General features: G+C 52.2%; 1 protein-coding gene across 2 annotated transcripts in view; it reads left to right on the top strand.

Annotated features, from left to right (window-relative positions):
* Window positions 1-16,879, top strand: part of Neurl1 (neuralized E3 ubiquitin protein ligase 1) — an 81,054-nt gene extending 64,175 nt beyond the window's left edge. For both annotated transcript variants that reach the window (XM_059256796.1, XM_059256801.1), the window contains exons 4-6: window positions 11,219-11,908; window positions 15,163-15,309; window positions 16,505-16,879. In XM_059256796.1, coding sequence (XP_059112779.1) covers window positions 11,219-11,908; window positions 15,163-15,309; window positions 16,505-16,743 — 1,076 coding nt within the window. In that variant the 3' untranslated portion in view covers window positions 16,744-16,879. The remainder of the gene's footprint in view (window positions 1-11,218; window positions 11,909-15,162; window positions 15,310-16,504) is intronic.
* Window positions 16,880-19,855: the final 2,976 nt, after the last annotated feature.

Raw genomic sequence — 19,855 nt, 5'->3', positions numbered from 1 at the left:
CACCTGCTCTGAAAAATGTCTGCGTCTTACCCGGGTCCCTGCCACGTGGTGGAGGGCAGAGAATGAGTGGTGACTTCCTGCTCTTGAGAAGGTCACCATCCTGTTGTATGAGGGGTCTTTGTCCTCCCTAAGCAAAGAATACCCACCCCAGGACTGAGAGCCGGACCCAGGGCCTCCAGCATGCTAGGTGAGTGCCCCACCACTGAATGGGAGCTTTCAACTCTCCATCTTGAGACAGGGTCTCACTGGGTTGTCCAGGGTGGCTGTGAACTTGCGTTTTCCTGCCTCAGACTCCCGAGTGCCTGAGATTACAAGCCTGTGCCACCAGGACTGGCTAAGCATGCCTCTCCTCACAGTCCCCACTCGTGCCTGAAGGCCCAGCTTGGAAGCTGCCTCCTCCCTGAGACCTCTGGTTAGAATTTTCTTCTCTATCCTGTTCCCACCACAGCTCTGTGGTCTCTGGGAGCCTCAGCCATCCTTGTGTCTGCTTTCCCAGAGGACAGGAGTTCCTTCGAGGAAGTCCGCTGGCTGCCTTTAGAGCAGTGGTTCTCAACCTGTGGATCGTGACCCCTTTGGAGGGTATCGAAGGACCCTTTCACAGAAAACACGGATATTTACATTACAATTCATAATAGCAAAATTACAGTTAAAAAATAGCAGCGAAAACCATTTTATGGTTGGGGGTCATCACAACATGAGGAACTGTAAAGGGGCCGCAGCATTTGGAAGGTCGGGAACCGCTGCTCTAGAGACTAACTCAATCAACCCTGCAAGTCTTGCTGGGTTTAGGCGGTGGCGTGGGAGGGGAGAGTGGAGGCTGGCTGTAAGGAAGTGCTGGGCGATGTTAGCTGAAGAAGAGCACAGAGGGTGGAGCTGAAGGAGACCTGCCCTGGCCTCAGACAGCCCTGGCCTCACTGGGCAGTTAGGCAGGCAGAGGAGACACCAGGACTCAATCAACAGCCAACCTGGATGTAAATTGCTAACCTCTGTGGTCATAGAATCCCTCTCATCTGCCGGGACGCTTCCTTCATTAGTTCACTTAACCTCTGGGCAGGCCTAGAAGAGTGCTTCTCATCCCCATTTGGCAGGGAGAAGACTGAGGTCTGTGGAAGGCCTGGCCTGCCCATGTAGGGATGTGGCCGAGCTGGGTCTGAACAAGGAGTTCCACAATAAAGCGGTGTCTTTCCCACCGCCTTCCGGCAGGTTTACACATAAAAGGAGGCAGGAAGTCAAAGGAGGCTCAGGTCTGTGGCGGTAGAATCTCCACAGGCTTCTTGAAAGAGGAGGCTCAAGCGGGCCTTACACATTCCAGGAACTGGATGGGTGGGAACAAGGGGGGCCCCTCGTTCCTAGTGACACGGGGACTCCGACCTTCAGGGTATTGAGAGTAAGTAGGGGTGGAAGCCGGAGATGAATCAGCAGGGCCTCATGCTGGCGCTGGAGCCCAGGCTGTCCACCCAGCCTGACCCACACCCCTTCTGTGACTATACATGGGTTTGCTCTGAGTAGTTGAGTTGCCCTTGGATCTGCTGCAGGCTACTTTGCATACTCGATGAGGCTGGGGCCTGTGACTGCTGTCCCTGCGTAAATCACTACAATCCCTGGCATCTTCAAACGAGGATTATGGCCCCTAAAGCCAATTAGTAGATTAAAATAGCTCTTCATTTCGCTCCTCCTAAATTGATGTGTGTGTGTGTGTGTGTGTGTGTGTGTGTGTGTGTGTGTGTGTAAAACAAGAGAGACGGAGGGGGAGGGGATAGAGATAGGGAGGAGGCTGGGGTAGGAAGATGGATGAGAAGAAAGAGATGGTGGGGTGAAGGCATGGATCCCTGGGGGCCCCGAAGGTGGCTGGGATTCCAGGCCTGTGCCACCATGCCCAGCACATTCGAACCTTTCATAGTCCCCCTCTTAATAGCTCTCTCTCCTCTTAAGAAACTTGTTCCTTTTCTTGGTGGCTCTGAAGATGGGCCAATCTCTCCTGGGTTGACTATCCCCCAAAGATTATTAGACCTTTAGGAACTCCTCCAGGTTCCCCTGGCCCCTCCAGCTTGTGTGTGGAGCCACAGTCTCCACACCTGACCTGTCCAGTCTTCAGAGTACAGGTGTCCTCAAGCTCTTGGCACACTGAGTATGGTAGGGCACACATCCGGGATTTGAGCCAGCCCGTAGATGAATGGGCTGTACTCCTGAAGAAGTGGACAGTGTCGAGGCAGGGTCCTACCTCTCCTTCACTGTAGTCCAGACACAGTCTGCAGGCTGATCCCCCGCCTTCCGGGTCACTTCCCCGTGTGCCGGAGCTCAGTAGCTCACCCTCTTTCCTGCGGGTGCCCTGGCCCGGACCTGGGATGATATCTCCAACAATAACAGCTACGTACCTCCAGGAAGAAAGGCCTGCCAGCAACCAAATAAACACAAGTTTTATGGGGTGATTAATACTAGAACAGATAAACTCCTATCCCAGTTTCTCGTGGTCTCCTTGCTTCTCAACTTGGTGTGGAACACAGGCCTGTAATCTCAGCATTTAGGAGATTGAAGCAGGAGTATTGTGAGTTCAAGGCCAGCCTGGACTACATGAGACTGTGTCCCAAAGAGAAAGAAGTTAGAAAGAGCAGCTATGATCTTGCAAAAGGCTGGTGAGCCCAGACTCCACTCACAAGGTGGACATCATGTTGTGCCTTCCATGGCCTGGGCTCTCTGAAGAGAAGGGAGAGTGATGGGATCATTGAAAACCCAGCTCCTCACCTCGACGAGTTTTGCACCAAGGGACATGCCACATCACAGCTATGAAGTGGCCCAAACCTGATTCTGCAATTAAGTGTGACCCGAAGTGTCCAGCTGTAGGGTGCCACTGGGAACAATCCAGGAGGACTTCTGTGGGAAAAGAAATCCAAGTTGGTGAAAGAACGGAGTGGCTGAAGAACAATTTAGCCATAAATGGGTGTACACTGGCACAGGATGGGGAGTGAGCCAAGAGGGAAGTCCCACTTTGGAAGGGAGCGTGAAGAAGAAAGGCAGCAGGTAGCCTGTGGCCACGAGAGCTGTGTACAACTGGGCACACAGAGAGAGTTAAATGATCCGGGGGCTCCTGTGCTGTCTGGGTATTTAATAGGAGGAACCCTGGCTGACAGGAGGGAGTGCCGGGCCCAAGGCATGGTGGGGAGGGTCTGGAATTGGGATCCCCCAGCCAATCTGGACATGATATATATGGCCCCTAGGGGATTATGGCCCCTAAAGCCAATTAGTAGATTAAAATATCTGGTGCCACATCGGAGTGGCAGTGGCAGTGTCTGAGGGCCGGAAGTGGGGTTTACAAGGGTTCACGCCCTCCTACTTCTCTTTCCGAAGCAAACTTCTAGGTCCGGGTGGAAAGCCTCACCTGCCTGCTAGAGGGTGTCACACGTGAAGACTCGGATGGCTTTCAGCCAGGTCCTAGGGGGCTGTTTATCCGGGGCAGTGGTCCAGCTTTGCAGCCCTGCACCGAGAGCCTCCTCAGCCCCTTGAGATGAGGCCCGGGGGCTGTATCCTGTCTGAGGTGCTCTGAGTGTGTGCTGTCACACTCTGAGTGTGGCTCCTCCCTCACCTAATCAGTGTCTATGCTCAGCCTCAGCTGCGGGGTTCCAGAGGCCAACTGTAGTTTAAGGAGCCTGTACTCATCCTGGGATGGGGTAGACCATTGGGGACACAATGCTGATAACGATTTCTCCCTCTTTGACAGTTTTACTTAAGAAGAATAATTTGACCAGGTATGGTAGTACATATACATGGGAAGCAGAGGTAGGAGGATAAAGTCATGCTCAGATTGAGTCTGAGGCCATCCTGGGCTACATGAGGTCAGCCTGGGCTACATCCAATACTCCCTCTCCCCCCAAATCTTACTGTTCCTTCTGCAGAGATTCTTCCAGGCATTTTCTTTTTCTTTTTCACTTCAAATCTCACCAATTGTGTCAAGGCCCAAGCACCAAACCTTCCCCTCCTCCATCTGAGCTTCTTTCCCATCTTTCCTTACACAGGATGACACACCCTCCCCTGAACACCTGGGGCCTGTGCAGGTCTGAGTGGTTTGCATGGTGCATTGTCCTATTTTCTAAGGTGGCATGCATCTTCTGTGCACAAGGAAAGGTGTTCTTATATGTATGTTGCAGAGAGGTCTGATGATTTGCCCAAGGTCGTGCAGGTGGTAGTGGCTTGTTTGAACCAGGAGCCTGAGCTGTATTGCCTTCCAGCTTCTCTAGTTGTGAGTCCCTCTTAAGTCTGAATGCCTACCTCCAGGCAGTCACTGAAGACCCGTTTTGTCTAGAACAGGGTGTCTGAGAGCTCAAGGCAGGAAGGATAATCTACTCAAGTGGATGGCAAAGGAGGGTGCCAGAGCTCCAGGAGTGTTGGGCCACGAAAGAGGTAATAGGGTTCCAGGGTATCTGATTCAGTATAGAGGGCAGGTCTGACTGGCTGATGCTTTTTCCCAGATTCTCAAGGGCTTCATCTGGGCCTCCTGTCCTAGAGCAGACTAATGTGAGCAACAGATCACATCCATGGGATTGCCAAACCTGGACTGTCTGTCACCTACAGAAAAGGCATTGCCATGTTTCCACCTAGTGTCTCATTGGCTCCAGATGTAGTTCTAGGGGTCTTGGTAGGACCTGTGGGAGTGAGAGGGTCATAGTGGGACCTGAGGGGAAGGGAGAGCTGGGTCCTGCAGAACTGGGGACCAGGCCCTCCTTTCAGAAGCAGGAGAGAGCCACCAAATCAAGACCTGGCCCAGCTGCTTGCAAGTCGTGGGCAGTTGCCAGCATCTCTTGCCTTGGCCTCTGGATTACTTGGCCGTAATTATCCATGCCCCACTTAGCTAGCAGCTATCTGCAGAGGCTCACAGATACAGGAAAGGTGTTTACATGTGAAAACGGGTTTTGTCTTTAGGTTAAAAAAAAAGAATACCCAATTTGCCAAATTTGCCATATTTGCCATGGTCACCATTACCAAATAGAAAACTCCATGCATGTCTTCTATCGTGAAGGAAAACCATGCAATCTAAGATCCGGGACGAGACTTGTGGTTCTCCAGTGGGGTTCTTTGGAACCTGGGGCTCCCCAGGACATCTCTGAGACAGCGAAGTGTAGAGGCGTGGGGAACGGGCATGGTGCCCACCTGCCAGACATCAACCACAGTGTCTGGTGGTACTGGAACAAAGATACCCCTACTTTAAAAAAGAACACTTGAGGTGGGTGTGGCGGCTCACACCTGTCATCCTAGCCATCGGAAGGCTGAGGTAGAAGGATCACTGTGAGTTCCAAGACGGCCCAAAATCCTGTCTCAAAAACTAAAGGCACACAACCAAAGTCAACAACTAACCCAAAACAACTAAACACAACAAAAGTTTGAGAGTCACTACATCAAATGATTCTGGGAGCCGCTGGCTCCATGATTCAACCAAGGAGTCTGACTTCAAGTGATTCTGGAACATTCGACACTTCCCTCAGTGGCCTCACAAATCATGTTTGTTTCTTCTGGGCTGCCCATAGCTGAGTTTAAAGGGGAAGGGTGGAGGCCAGTGTGGTTTTCAGGGTATGCCCAGAGGGCTGAGAAACCCTTGGTCCATCTGAGCTGGGTACTGCCTCCATGGCTCCTTCTCTTGTCTGGGTCAGATGCAGACCAGCAGGAGGATGTTTATGGAGACAGTAAATGTCCTGGCCGCACCTTCCAAACGGGGGCTGGCTGCTGCAACCCCATGCTAAAAGATTGCCCAGTGCTGCGGACGTGAGAATCCAGACAAACAAGGGTCTGGGCTGGTGGTGGCCCAGCTTCAAAAGAGGCCCCTTATGCCAGTGCCAGGACCCTGCCTTGGTCACTCCATGCCACTGGCTGTGTGTTGAAAGGCTGGGTGTCACAGGTGAGAGCTGGCCCTTGGCTCTCCTCACCAGCCAACGTTACCCATGGCCTGGCTCAGGTTGATTTCCACGAACTTTTCAGCAATATTACACCGAGTGTGCCTTTCAGCAGCTGTCTGTCCTGCTGCCTAGGCAAGTCCTTCCCTGACCCTCTCCAAAACAGGATGAGCATCTCAGCTTGGGCTGGAGAGCTTTATTCTCAAGGTGACATTTAACCCAAAGAAGAGACTCGGGCCCCGGGGAATGATCTCCCACTCAAGAATCCAAACCAGGAAAGCTTTTCAAGACAAGGTTTCATGTAGCCCAGGCTGCCCTCAGGTTCATTGTGTAGTCTAGGATGGATGACCTTGAACTCCTGATGCTTCTGCCCCCACCTCTGGAGTTCTGGGATTACAGATGTATACTACAGGTGCCTGGCTGGTTAGGTGTTGAATATCAAACCCAGGCCTTGGTGTATTCTAGGCAAGCACCCTACCAAGTGAGCTATGTGCCCCACCCAAGGGAAGTGATTTTTTTTTTAACAGTTGGAGTTATACAGACATAGGGGCTAGGAAGCTTTTTGAGGTGGTGATCTTTCCCCAGGGGCACTCTAGGCAAGGCTTGAGTGAGAAGTTGGCAGGGTATATGGGTTGCCTAGTCCCTCCCTTCCTTTGAGCTCCTATCCAGTCTAAGATGCTAAGACTGGTGGAACTGAGTCTAATTTGGATTCTTCCTGCCTCTAAGCCTCAACTAGCTGCCTGCTGGTTGCCAGGACCCAGGTCCGGGCCCCTCTTCCCTATGGGTGGGCACAGGAGAGTACTAACAGCCCCACCCTTCTGCTCTGGTCCAGAACCACAGTCAAGCCCCAGAATTGGCAGGCACCACAGGGACATAAAGCCTAGTGGCAGAGCAGCTCCTTTCAAGATCTATGCCATCTCTGCCCCCATCACTAACCCCTCCCGAGCCGGCAGCTGCTTACATAACTTGTTGCTTCCAAATGTGGGGACACCCCATGGCTTGTGGCTCTAGGTTACCCTCATCCTGGGCGAGTCCCAAGGTGTTCTCTTGGATTTGGGGGCTGGACACAGCTGTACCCCATCCCCACGTTAGCTCACTCAGGGGCCCTTGGCCTCTGCCATGTGGTGGGTGCTCTGTGTCTCAAGTTGCAGCTATTTCAGGGCCTTGCGCAGCTGACCCCTTGCTAGGACAGTTATTTGGAGGCCGCTGGCTGCTACAGCTGCTCCTGCTGAGTGCTGGAGAGGAAGGGGAGAAGACATTCTTGGGCTGGGTCTGGCCGCTTCCAGCTGCTCCTGAGCCTCAGCGCCTGCTCAGCAACATTTCCAATAAGTCCTCTTCCTAGCCCCGTCTGGTCTCCCTCTCTCTGTCCACTTTCTCATTCCTTCTCCTTTAATCTCCACATTGAGCTAGTTCTCCTGGGTTTTTAGTCAGTGACTTCAATCAAAGAGCATTTCCTGGGTGCTTACTGTGACTTGGATGTCTACAGACAGCATGAACAATGAATTTGTGTGGGCGTGTGGTGCTGGGGTTTGAGTCCAGAGCCTTGTGCATGCTAGGCATGTGCTTTATCACTGGCCATGCCCCCACCCCAAAATGCTAATATCTGAAGTTTTCTGGGCAACAGGGGCTCTGCCCACCCCTGACCTGCCAGAGCTTGACAGGCATCTGGCTCCATTCTCTAGGAACACATCACGTGCTTGAGGGAGGCTGCTTACACAAAGGCCACCGGCTAAGTACCAGCCAGAACATTTAACACCTGGTCTGGAGTGCCCTAGAGCCCATGGTGACATGGAAACAGTGCTCATGCTGACACATGATCATGTGTGCCCGGTACTTTCCCAAGTGCCCAGTGGGCCTTATTCCATCACATTCCTGCAGCATCCTTCCAAGATGAGCCTCAGATACATCTCTCACAGCTGAAGAAGAAAGGCCCCATGAGGTTAAGCCACTTGTCCAAGGTCAAGGCAGGATCTGAACCCAGGCTGATGACTTCAAATTCACTACACTTGACCATGCTCCTATCAGTATAGTGCCTACTGGAATATGGATTTTGGTTACAAAACCAACCAACCGATACCCAAAGTACTCTTAGGCTGTGTTATCTGGAGTAGAATGTCCATATTTTTGGAGGCGATAGTCACTCTGAGCCTTGAGCTTCTCAGGACACACTTGGAGTACTGTCTGGGTCTGTTCACTCTCTAAGTGGTAGGAAGTGTGTCTGCAATCTTAAGTATGGAAGGAGAGGTGAGGAGATGTGTCTTCATTACAGGCTCAGAGCTCAAGATGGGTGGTGCCTTAGATACAGAGGTGAAGAGTTCAGTTTAAGAGAAACCCAACCCCCCAGAGGACTATGTGTTTCCTTGCTTATTGAACTACTTCTGCAATTAGTGTCCACAACTCTGGCCTGTGCTGCTGTGGACTATAGATACCACAGCCTGCTCAGCTCCAGGACTCTGAACAGACTGTCCCGAGTACATGGTAGCCTGTGTGAGATCTTTCCCATAGGTCTTGGATGGGCATCTCCAAACCACTTCTCCGTGATGTTCCCCTCTCCTCTCTTCTTCCAACTCCCCAGAGTCCCCAAGGCCCAGTACTGGAATCTTTGAGGGGCCAGGGGGCTGAAACTGGTTCTTCAGGGCCCAGGCCCTCCCCACCCTATCTCCCTCCCTTGACCTCCTCTTCCTTCCTGTCCACCTGTTTCCCCTCACCTCTGCCTCTGCACATCCCCAGCCTCCAAGCCATGGCCATCGTTGTCAGAGTCAATTCCCTGGAATAATCAAGTTTTCTGGTCGGCTCCCTCCTCCTTGCCAAGGCAACGCAGGGAAACCCAAGCAGCCAGGCCCCATGAGGCTTTTGGAGCCACGTGAGACTTAAGAGGAAGGGCATCACCTTCCTGAGTACAGACAACAGCAGCGTCTGGGAGAGACGGGGAGAGGGGCTTTAGAGACCGTCTGTGGAGGGCCATCCATGGCCTCTGCTCTTCCTGCTGGCTTATTTTCCAGGCTTTGCTGGAGGACTTGGGCACCCCAGCCACCTAGGCACAGGAAGGCTCCTGAGAAGGTATAGGTCGTGGTGTGGCTTACAGTGGCGCCAGTCAGATTTGGGGATGCCAACTCTGCAGAAGGGGTTCCATTTGAAATGAGTGTGGTACTGGACGGTGATGGAGCATGCCTTTAATCCCAGTACGCAAGAGGCAGAGGCAGGTGGATCTCTGTGAGTTTGAGGCCAGCCTGGTCTACAGAGAAAGTTCCAGGACAGCCAGAGCTACACAGAGAAACCCTGTCTTGAAAAACCGATCCCCGACCCCCCAAAAAGAGTATGGCATTAGGGGATGGGCAGGGCAGACCTTACCAATATTGAATCTATTTTCTCGGTGGCTGTCACCCAACACCCCTGAGCTGTATTTACAGTGGGATGGCCTCCATGGGCTGTTTTAAGGATATCGTTCAGGGGGTTATCCCCAGCACATGTCATTACTGTCACTAAGTTACAGATTCATGGAGCAGGACATAGCATACCTATTAAAATACGGATGGAGGCCGGGCGGTGGTGGTGCACGCCTTTAATCCCAGCACTCAGGAAGCAGAGCCAGGCAGATCTCTGTGAGTTCGAGGCCAGCTTGATCTATAGAGCGAGATCCAGAACAGGCACCAAAACTACACAGAGAAACCCTGTCTTGAAAAACAAAACAAAATAAACAAATAAATAAACAAAAAACACGTCTGGAAACAGCTGTTGGCATGAAAAGGAGGTGTTCGGGACACAGTAGGAGAAAAAAAAGTGGTTGTGAAAAAGGAAATGTGTGCAGCAGGGATTGGAGCCTGAAGTCCATGCCCATGGAAGGGCTTAATATATACTTCATGGATGCCCAGATGTTATCCACAGAATTTAGAGATTCTCAGTGCTCTGAGATGTGCCAAAGTTATCACATTTTCAAAACGATTTATTACTCATGGAAGGGTAAACATTATTGGTGTTTATAGAGAACTCAATTTTTGCCTTAAGAAAAAACTAAAATACATTTAAAAGACTCTGACATGCCACACTCCAAATATGGGAAATGCCTTTTCTCTGAGTGGTTAGCTAACAGAGTTGCGTGTTTCTCTTTGCTGGAGTGTATCGTCTTTGAAATGAAGCTTGTATTAGCTGTCTGGATTAGTGAGACAGGGTTTGAAGTTCGGTGAAGCTGCTCTCAAAAGTCTTTGTTTCTTGTGAATTAACTTCCCCTCACATTAATGTCTTTGTGTGACAATGATAACCTCAAAGGTAAGTATTGGTTTTAGATGTCACTGTTTATACAAAGAAACTGGGAGAGAGAGGTCCCTTCTGGCCTCCTAGAGTGTGACAGTATCAACAGTGCCTGTGATAAATGGTTATTGTTTGTCTAAAAGCCACTCTGGGGGCTGGGGAGATCGCCCAGTGGGCAAAAACCAGGAGGACCTGAGTCTGTTGTCTTTTTTTGTTGTTGTTGTTTGGTTTTTCGAGACAGGGTTTCTCCGTGTAGCTTTGCGCCCTTTCTGGAACTCCCTCTGTAAGCCCAGGCTGGCCTCGAACTCACAGAGATCCGCCTGCCTCTGCCTCCTGAGTGCTGGCATTAAAGGCGTGTGCCACCGCCCGGCTAGTTTGTTGTCTTTTAAAGGCAGGATGTAGTGGTGTGTTTATAATCCCACTGCTGCGGATGCTGAGACAGGAGGATCCCTGGGGCTCATTAGCTAGTCATCCCAGTCTACTCGGGCAGTTCCAAAACAGAGAGACCTCTGTAAACAAAAACAAACAAACAAATGTGGATGGTGTCTGAGAAACAACACCAAAGATTGACTTCTGGCCTCATTCTAGATGTCAAACATAAAGTAGGGAAGTCCTAGGGATTAGAATTTAAGAAACCTTTTTCTTCCGTGGAGGGGCTGAGGGTAGAGGACATCAATCCACTAAGACTGTAAGTCTTAGCGGGCACTGTGGCACACAATGAGTTCAAGGCTAGGCTGGGGACACGAAGCTCTTTCTCAAAAAAAAAAAAAAACAAAAAAAAAACAAAAACAAAAAAAAAAAACAATTCCTAGTACAGTTTAAGAATCAATACACTACAAGTTCTGTAGGGTTACTGAGGACAGTGAGGAGAAAGCATTGCCAACCGGGAAGCATTTAGAAGCAACTAGATGGCCTTGAAGTTGGTGTCTTCCAGCCGCATGCCTTTCTTTAAAGGGCACATTCCCGCGCCCCCCTTAGCTTCCCGCCTTTGCACCCGAGCGAGCGGTAGCATCTTTAGTGTCGGTGGCGCAGGCTGTGCGACAGCTGTGGGACGGTGACGGTCCCCCTGTCTCTCGCCCTCCCTGCCGCAGACAGCGAGCTGGTGCTGCCCGACTGCCTGCGGCCGCGCTCCTTCACCGCGCTGCGGCGGCCGTCCCTGCGGTGCGAGGCGGACGAGACGCGCCTGTCCGTGAGCCTGTGCGACCTCAACGTGCCGGGGACCGACGGCGACGACGGCGCACCGCCCGCCGGCTGCCCGATCCCGCAGAACTCGCTCAACTCGCAGCACAGCCGCGCGCTGCCGGCGCAGCTCGACGGCGACCTGCGCTTCCACGCGCTGCGCGCCGGCGCGCACGTCCGCATCCTGGACGAGCAGACGGTGGCGCGCCTGGAGCACGGGCGCGACGAGCGCGCGCTCGTCTTCACCAGCCGGCCGGTGCGCGTGGCCGAGACCATCTTCATCAAGGTCACGCGCTCGGGCGGTGCGCGACCCGGCGCGCTGTCCTTCGGGGTCACCACGTGCGACCCTGGCACGCTGCGGCCGGCCGACCTGCCCTTCAGCCCCGAGGCCCTAGTGGACCGCAAGGAGTTCTGGGCGGTGTGCCGCGTGCCCGGGCCTCTGCACAGCGGCGACATCCTGGGCCTGGTGGTCAACGCCGACGGAGAGCTGCACCTGAGTCACAACGGCGCTGCGGCCGGCATGCAGCTCTGCGTGGACGCCTCGCAGCCCCTCTGGATGCTCTTCAGCCTGCATGGCGCCATCACGCAGGTCCGCATCCTCGGTGAGTGCCCGGCGCGGTCCCCCAGTTCATGGTGGTCCTGCTAGGGCCTAGCAGCTAGACAGTCACCCTAGGTGAGTTCTGGGCGGGGCAGAAGCTTCTGGCCCACCCATGGCTGGGGAAGAGGTCAACTCACAAAATCGCAACAGACACACAGCCTGGACAGATCCATACGCCTCAGTGTGAAAATCGGGGAATAGGGAGTTTCCACCAGCAGTGAACTGAGACTTGGTTTCCTCCGGACTGTTGGAAGTCTTAATGAAAATCAGGTTGGCTGGTTGTGATGGTCCATGCCTGTAATCCCAGCATTATGAGGCAGAAGCAGGAGGATCCCTGCAAGATCGAGGCTAGTCTGCATATTGAGTTTCAGCTTAGCCAGAGCTGCTTAGCAAGCTGTCTCAAAAACAGAAAAACAACAACAGAAAAGTCCCAAACACCACACTGCTGTCTTCTGTTGTGACACCTGCGTCAGAGTAGTCAGAGTAGGAGAACCCCGGAGCAGGTGGCCTTTGAGCATTCGATGGCAGTGCTGTAGACTCTTTTCAGAAGAGGCATTTTGAAAGGATTGGAGGATGTGGGCTCATGTTAAGCCACACTCTCCGGCTTGTTCTGTGGGATAAGTGTCCCTTACTGTGACCAAGTGTCTGACAGGAAGGATAACTGAAGGGAAGATGGGTTTGATTTGACTCATGGTGGGGGTGGAATGGCGGGAATGTGGGGGCGGGTCACATTGCATCCATCTGTCAGAGAGGTGAGTGTCTTCATTCAGCTCCATTTCTTTTTATTCAGCATGGGATGGTGTCGCCCACACCCAGGGTGGGTTTACCCAGCTGGATATCTCTCACTAGCCTCACTATAAAGTGCAGATCTTTGAATCCTGCCTCCAGAGATCCTAACTCTGTAGCTATAGGATAGATTCTGAACATCTGATTTTGTTGTTGTTTTTGAGACAGGATCTCTAAATAGCCCTGGCTGTCCTGGAACTCATTATCTAGACCAGGCTGGCTTCAAACTCAGAGATCCAACTCTGCCTCCTAAGTGTTGGGATTAAAGGTGTGCACCACCACACCCAGCTGATTTATATTTTTATTTAAAGTATCTTTAGCCAAGGTTGGAGAGCTCTGGGCCTCTCCACCCCATGGCTCAACCCAGGCAGCTTGGTAGTGTTGGTAGTATGCAGATGAGCAAGGCTGAGCTGCTTTCTGGGCTCCGCCTTCTGTGAGGGGCCAGGATAGTCCAGTGCTTGTGTTTATGTATGTGGTGCTGTCGAGATTGTGAGTGTGGAGAGCTTGGGAAAGCTGATAAAAATCAGTGCAGACTTTCAGCTCTGTAGAAACCAGATGGAGGGATGGTGAGAAGCAGATAGAAAAGCTATGCAAAGAAATGAGGCTGGAGTGCCAAGGAGTTAGAGCCGAAGAAAGATAAATCAGGAAGGAGGGAGATGAATCAGGTTAGAGGAGACAAAATCAAACAGGAAGGAAGATGAATCAGTCCAGGGTGAATGAGAATTCATTCATTAAAATGAAATTGGATTGGGAAACACGCACACAAAAAAATCTGAACTGAGATGAGATAATCAGCTCCACTAAACTGCTTCTCAGACAAAGAAAACCACACAGAGGCAAGGTATGCTCTTGCATCAGCACCACCCAGTAACAGCTGAGTAGCTTTCCAGTAAGGCTCTGTCATCTGGAGGGGTTTATGAGAGTGGAGCAAAGGGAATTAAAACAGAACACAGGACTTTTTCTGTCCCAGATGGTAAGTGGGTCAAGGTGGATGTTAAGAAATACCACCCAGAACTCAATGTCTATTAATAGCTCCTGAGCTGTTTGGAGAAGGTGGCATGTGAGCCAGCAGAGTGGAGCTGGGGAATCCTGACTGACTCCAAGGGGATTAAAAAAGCCAGTAGCAGCATATGAAGATTCATTGTTCCCCTTACAGTAAATATTTGGCTTTGTGAACGTCCCCCGTAAGCCGATAACTCAGGGCTATTTCCTTTATCCATATGTACACAACCTACAGCTTTCTTTGTGTTCATTGGTGGATCAAAACTATTTTTACTAGAGACAACTGTATCAGGTTTTGCATTTCTCATTGTTTTGAAAATGCTAGCCAATGCAATAGGGTAAGAAAAGTAAATAGGTGTGCATTTCCGAAAAGAGATGATAATTTATTTAAAACATTAATGTAGTAAGAGAAACTGTATGAGCTGGGCCTGTAACCCCAGCTATTTGGGAGGCTGAGGCAGGAGGACTAGACGTTCAAGGTTTGCCTGGGCTGTGGAACATGTTCAAGGCCAGCCTAAGGCCACTTAGTGAGATCCTATCTTAAAATAAAAAGTTAAATAAGGGTATTGGGACATTGGTCAGTGATAGAGTGCTTTCCTAACATGAATGAAGCCCTGGGTTCAGTCTCTGGTGTGGAGGAGGGGAAGGGGAAGGGAGAGGAGAGACGAGAGAAAAGAGAGACCCACCCTACTCATTGAGCATTCTTAGAAATAATGACACTATTACGTGAGTTTCAGAGCATCTGCTGTGCACAGAGCATTCTTTTAGGGCCCGAGGGAAATCACAGGCAGTGAGGCGGCTTGTTCTGGGCAAGCTCCTGGTTCTGCTAGAGAACGGAGCTGGATTCTCAGGCAAAGAAGACATAGTACTTCAGGTTGTGTGGCTGGGTACGGCTAGTCAGTGACAGTGAGGTAGTATTTAGGGGGAGCCATGGCTATGCGGAGACTGAGGTTTGAGGACAGTCTTCAGAGGGCAAAGGCTCTGTCCCCAGGCTCATGTGTGCCCAATGAACCTCTGGAAAGGACTATAGAAGGAAGGGAGGGAGAGAGGGAGGGAGGGAGAGAGGGAGAGAGGGAGAGGTTGTAGGATCGGAATCTAGGGACCAGGGTGCCAGGATAGAGAAAGTAGGTGGTTCCTAGGCACTGTGGTAGAGAGGGCAGGACTGTGACAGGAGACTGAGGCAAGAAACAGGGACAGGGACTTGATTCCCTGAAGGTCAAAGGTACCTAGGAGGAGTGGAAGGGGGCTACTAGGCAGAAGTTAGATTGGAAATTGTGGGTGCGGTAGAACGTGATGCCACCTCCAGATCTATCGGTGAGAACAGAGTAAGGGTGGAGGCTGAGCCAGCCTATGGGTCCTGCCCTGAGCCTGTGCTATCTTATAGGCAGGTGTGGGAGCTCTCTGTGGGGGTGGGGACTGAAGCTTTCTCCAGTAGGCTAATGGCACTGTGGCCCGTCCCCCCTTTCTCAGGCTCCACCATCATGGCTGAACGGGGTGGCCCATCTCTCCCCTGCTCACCTGCCTCCACTCCAACCTCGCCCAGTGCCCTGGGCAGCCGCCTCTCTGACCCCTTGCTCAGCACCTGCAGTTCTGGGCCTCTGGGTGGCTCTACCGGCGGTGAGTACCAAGGCCCTGGGGCTGGGCCAATGCTTCTTCCCTCCTCATTCATACCAGAGAGGGATGGTGCAGGCGGCTCTCACCAGGGGACTTTTATTCTTTAAAAAGTTATTTTTTACATTATTTGAGTGTGTGTGTGCATGCATGAATGTGTACAGTGCCTGTTGAGGTTAGAAGATGTGCTGGATGCCCGGAGCTGGAGTTACAGGCAGCAGGCAGTTGCAAGCTAACTAATGTGGATGCAGGGAATCAAACTCTGGTCCCCTGGAAGAGCAGCAGGCCCTCCTAACTGTTGACACATCTCTTCAGTTGTCTTAGTCAGGGTTGCTATTGCTGTGAGGAGACACCATGGCCACTCTTCTGCAGGAAAACATTTCATTGGGGCAGGCTTACAGTTTCAAAGATTTATTTCCATTATCACGATGGTGGGACATGGCAGTGTGCAGGCAGACATGGTGCTGGAGAAGGAGTGGAGAGTCCTACATCTGGATCTGCAGGCAGCAGAAGGAAAAACTGTCACACTGGCCACGGCTTGAGCTTATAAGACCTCAAAGCCTGCCCCCACAGTGACACTTCCTCTGACAAGGCCACACCTACTTCAACAAGGCCACACCTCCTAATAGTGCCACTCCCCATGGGCCAAGCATTCACACACACACAGACACACACACAGACACACACACACACACACACACACACACACACACACACACACACACACACACAAGGCTATGGGGGCCATACCTGTTCAAACCACCACAGATAAGCAGCTGTGTTTTTTTTTTTTTCCAAATCTTTTTTTAAGATTTATTTTCAATTTTGTGTGTATATGTGTGGTGGTGGTGGGCTGTGTGGCTATGTAAGTAGAGGTGCTATGGAGCCCAGAAGAGTGTATCTGATCCTCCAGGGAACTTCTGAAAATGCATACAGCGGATACCAGGGTTAGTGCAGGAGGGTCATGCCTTCAAAGACTTGGGAAGTCCTTCTTCCCTCTTCCCTCCTTTCCTCTGGCCCTGGTCTGGGGCTGTGTGGCCAGAGCCAGGCTGACAGAGCTGAGCTTCTTCCTCAGGCAGGCAGGTGGGGTGAACAGTTGTCCTTCCATCCTGGAGGGAGAGCTGAGCCCAGGGGCTCTTTTCTCACAGGCCCTGTGCTGGGCTGGGTCACAGCCCATTTTGATGAGTGCTTTTGTTCTCAGGGACAGCCCCCAACTCACCTGTGAGCCTGCCCGAGTCACCGGTGACCCCGGGTGTGGGCCAGTGGAGTGATGAGTGCACCATCTGCTATGAACACGCAGTGGACACTGTCATCTACACGTGTGGCCACATGTGCCTCTGCTACTCCTGCGGCCTGCGCCTCAAGAAGGCCCTGCACGCTTGCTGCCCCATCTGCCGACGCCCCATCAAGGACATCATCAAGACCTACCGCAGCTCCTAGCCCACCGCAGAGCCCCATCTGCACGCCCACTTCTGCAGACGTCAGCCCAGCAACAGCTAAGGGGAAGCCAACAGGGTCCCTTCTCTTCTACGTTTGGGAAACTCTTCCTCCTTTTCCATTAAACATGGGAATCCAAGGTCCCTGAAGGTTTGGGCTGAGAGGCTCTGAGGCAGGGAGGTGGGGGCACAATAGAACATAATAAATGGAGGGGAGGGGAGAGGGTACCCCCCAGTCTCCCTCTTTACCCAGATCTCTGCATGGTGAGGGGCTGAGGCAGAGTCTCAGCTTGTTGCCACACCTCGCGATCTAGGCAGATGTCTAAGTTGTGCAGCCCGTGGGGCGCCTCAGAGAGCTCGAACTACGTGTAGCTTCCCCTGGGCGGCTCGGGAGGAGGCTGGCGGACTGCTCCCGCCCTGGGCAGCTACAAACTGCATGCCCTGTCTCCTTCTCCTTACCCAGAGTGGGTAAACAGACAGGCTGCAGATTCTGGGTCCTAGGTCCTTGACCTCGTGCCGACCTGCCATGTTCAGGATCTCTCCTTGCCATAACTCGCACCGATCACCTCGCTGGTGCCGTTACCTAGGGGGCCCTTCAGTATAGGCTGAGGTGACCCTTTCTGTTGTCAGGGTCTCAAAAGAGCAGGTCCACAGCCACCCCTAAGGCCTGTCCTCCCTCATCTCAGTGCCAGCCTTGGCCTGGGCTGATCTTGCCATCATGTGTCCAGGAGGGACAGGGGCCCTCAGTGGGGTGGGGGTGGGGGGTTTCCTGGGCTATGGACAGCCCTTTTCCTTATTTTAATTAATTTATTTATTTGGTCTGTGAGTTTTGTTTGTGGGTTAATTCCAACCTGGGGGCTCCTAAAATGCTACTGTTGGGGGACTGCCAGGTGAAGGGCAGCAGAGAATAGCCACTCAGAATCTCTCCCAGGCCCTGACACAAGGCTCGTGGGCAGTCTTGCTAACCCCAAGATGAAACTCCGGGCTGGAGGCCTCCCAAGAGGTGGATGAGCCTCTCTTGGATAGGGAACCACTGATACCCACCTGTGCCCTTCCTCCCTGTGTGGGAGCCAAGTTAGTGTGGCTGGTTCAAGGGCATCTGTCCCCAGGAGTCCCCCTCCATAAAGACATCCAAAGTGCTGGAAGGTTAAGGAAGGCTATCGACACGTGGGCCAGGGACCAGAATGGAGACTCTTGGTAGGAGGGTGGATCGCGAAAGCCAGGCTCCTGGTCCTGCTAAGGGAGTGTCCATCACTCTTGGGCTATTACCCCTGCAGCTCTCTGCCTCTTCTGGGTTACTGTGGAGTCCTAGTCCAGGCTCTCCCAGCCTTTCAGCCTTTGGCCCTCAGATGGCTAGTTTTATACCCTCAAAGATGGCATCTGTTTCGACAGGCAGGGCCTGGGGCTCTGTCCTGGCCACTGGCCAGTCCTGCGGTCCTAGCCAGAGGCCATCATCCTCCAAACCTCAGCTTCCCCTGTGTCAAGTGGCTTGGGGGTGGAATACTCTCCACGTGGTTCCTGGGAGTTCTTCTAGGGTGTCTCTTAGGGGAAATGTATTTGGGAGGCATTGAGAATGGTATGCCAAGGTGGGCGTTTGCCTGTGCTGCCCTTGCAGGGACCTGGGGAATCTGTGCCACCCTGGGTCTCACCTCTTCAGTCACTGGACCTGGTAGGCCCTTTCTGTGAGAGCAGGCTGGAGCTGGTAAGTTGCCCCATCTAGCTGGGGGCTCATCCTAGAGATGGAGAAAGTCTGATTGCAGAGTTGGCTGGCTGGAGGTGGGAAAAGAAGCCATCGTCCATTCTGCTAGTACAGAGATAGTACTGCCTCCTTTGTGAACTGGGTCACTGTGTTTGTGAATAAAGGTGATTTCGTACCAGCCTGAGGGCTGTGCTGTGCGTCTGGAGGTTGGGAGGGGGACCAGTGTGTGAGTACACCTGAGTGGTTAAGAGCTATCAGGAACAGTCCAAGTCTCTTCGGTAAATGTCGACCCGAGTTCCAAAGGGCCTCTGACAGAGAGGCCTCCTTAGAGTCAGGCTTTGGAGCATGGCATGGGGTTCAGAGAGTGGGGTCCATAATGCCAGACAAGCCTTTTAAGTTGAGAGAAGCTGCTGCCCTTCTGGTGGCCTCGGGACTTTGAGTCAGGAAAACAGGGTTAGGTAGGACACCAAGGGAAATAACAGACAGGCATGCTATGCTGTTTCCTCTTAGGACAGAGATCCTGTGAGGTGAGTATCACCACCTAGAGACTAAGAGGGGAACAGCAGTCAGCCCTGTGGCTGGAATGGGGAAGCGGTAGTTAGACTGAGCCTAGGGTCTAGACAGTGTTATTACAACTGTGTACATTGTCAGGGCCAGGCCCCAGACACTTGTGGATGCCTGCTCACACCCTTTCCTGGGGGAGGCTTTCACTGCCTAGTCTTAGCCTGCCTTCAAAATGACCTCAGGTCCATTCTTCCCTGCTTACTAGAGACCAACACAACTAGGTAAGGACCAGGGTCCGGCTTTGGCTATCCCAGAAAGCTGCCTGCAGTTGGGAAGGGGTTGGAGGAGCTTGTGGGAGCTGATCTCCCTTCCCTTATCCCATCGCCTTGAGCCAGTTGATTCTGCAGTCAGCTGCTGTTTGGGCTCATGGGCCTTTTGCTAGTCAGCTGAATGGGTCCTCTGGTGCCAGAGAGAATCAAGCGATTCTGTTCAGTTAAAAAGGCCAAAAACTTTATTTAGTTTTTAGGGAAATACAAGATGCATGTAAACATAAACAAAATATTAAACAAAACAACCCAAATTTTAAAGTCTAGAAGCATCCCAAGACAGGTCATTCCTACAGACCAAAGAATCCCTTCAAAGTGATAAAGGACACCCAGAAAGTGGCAGGTCACGGGGGCTGCGTCCCTCCCCCAAGGACACTGCATGTCTGTGATGAGGCTTATAAAAACCACCCACTATTAGAATTGTGAGAAACATGGAGATAGTTTAGCACCACCGAGGATCCTGGAGATATGTCAGCATTTGCATGGACCCTGACTACATCCAATGTCTTTGTTTCTCTGCTGAGGTGGGGAGGAAGAACCTGGGGAAGGGCTCCTGCTGACCCCACTAAGCTGGCCAGGGATGGGTG

The sequence above is a fragment of the Peromyscus eremicus genome, chromosome 1 (assembly GCF_949786415.1).
Source record: "Peromyscus eremicus chromosome 1, PerEre_H2_v1, whole genome shotgun sequence".
NCBI lineage: Eukaryota > Metazoa > Chordata > Mammalia > Rodentia > Cricetidae > Peromyscus > Peromyscus eremicus.
Note: the sequence above shows the minus strand (reverse complement) of the source record. Positions and strands in the feature narration are given on the sequence as shown.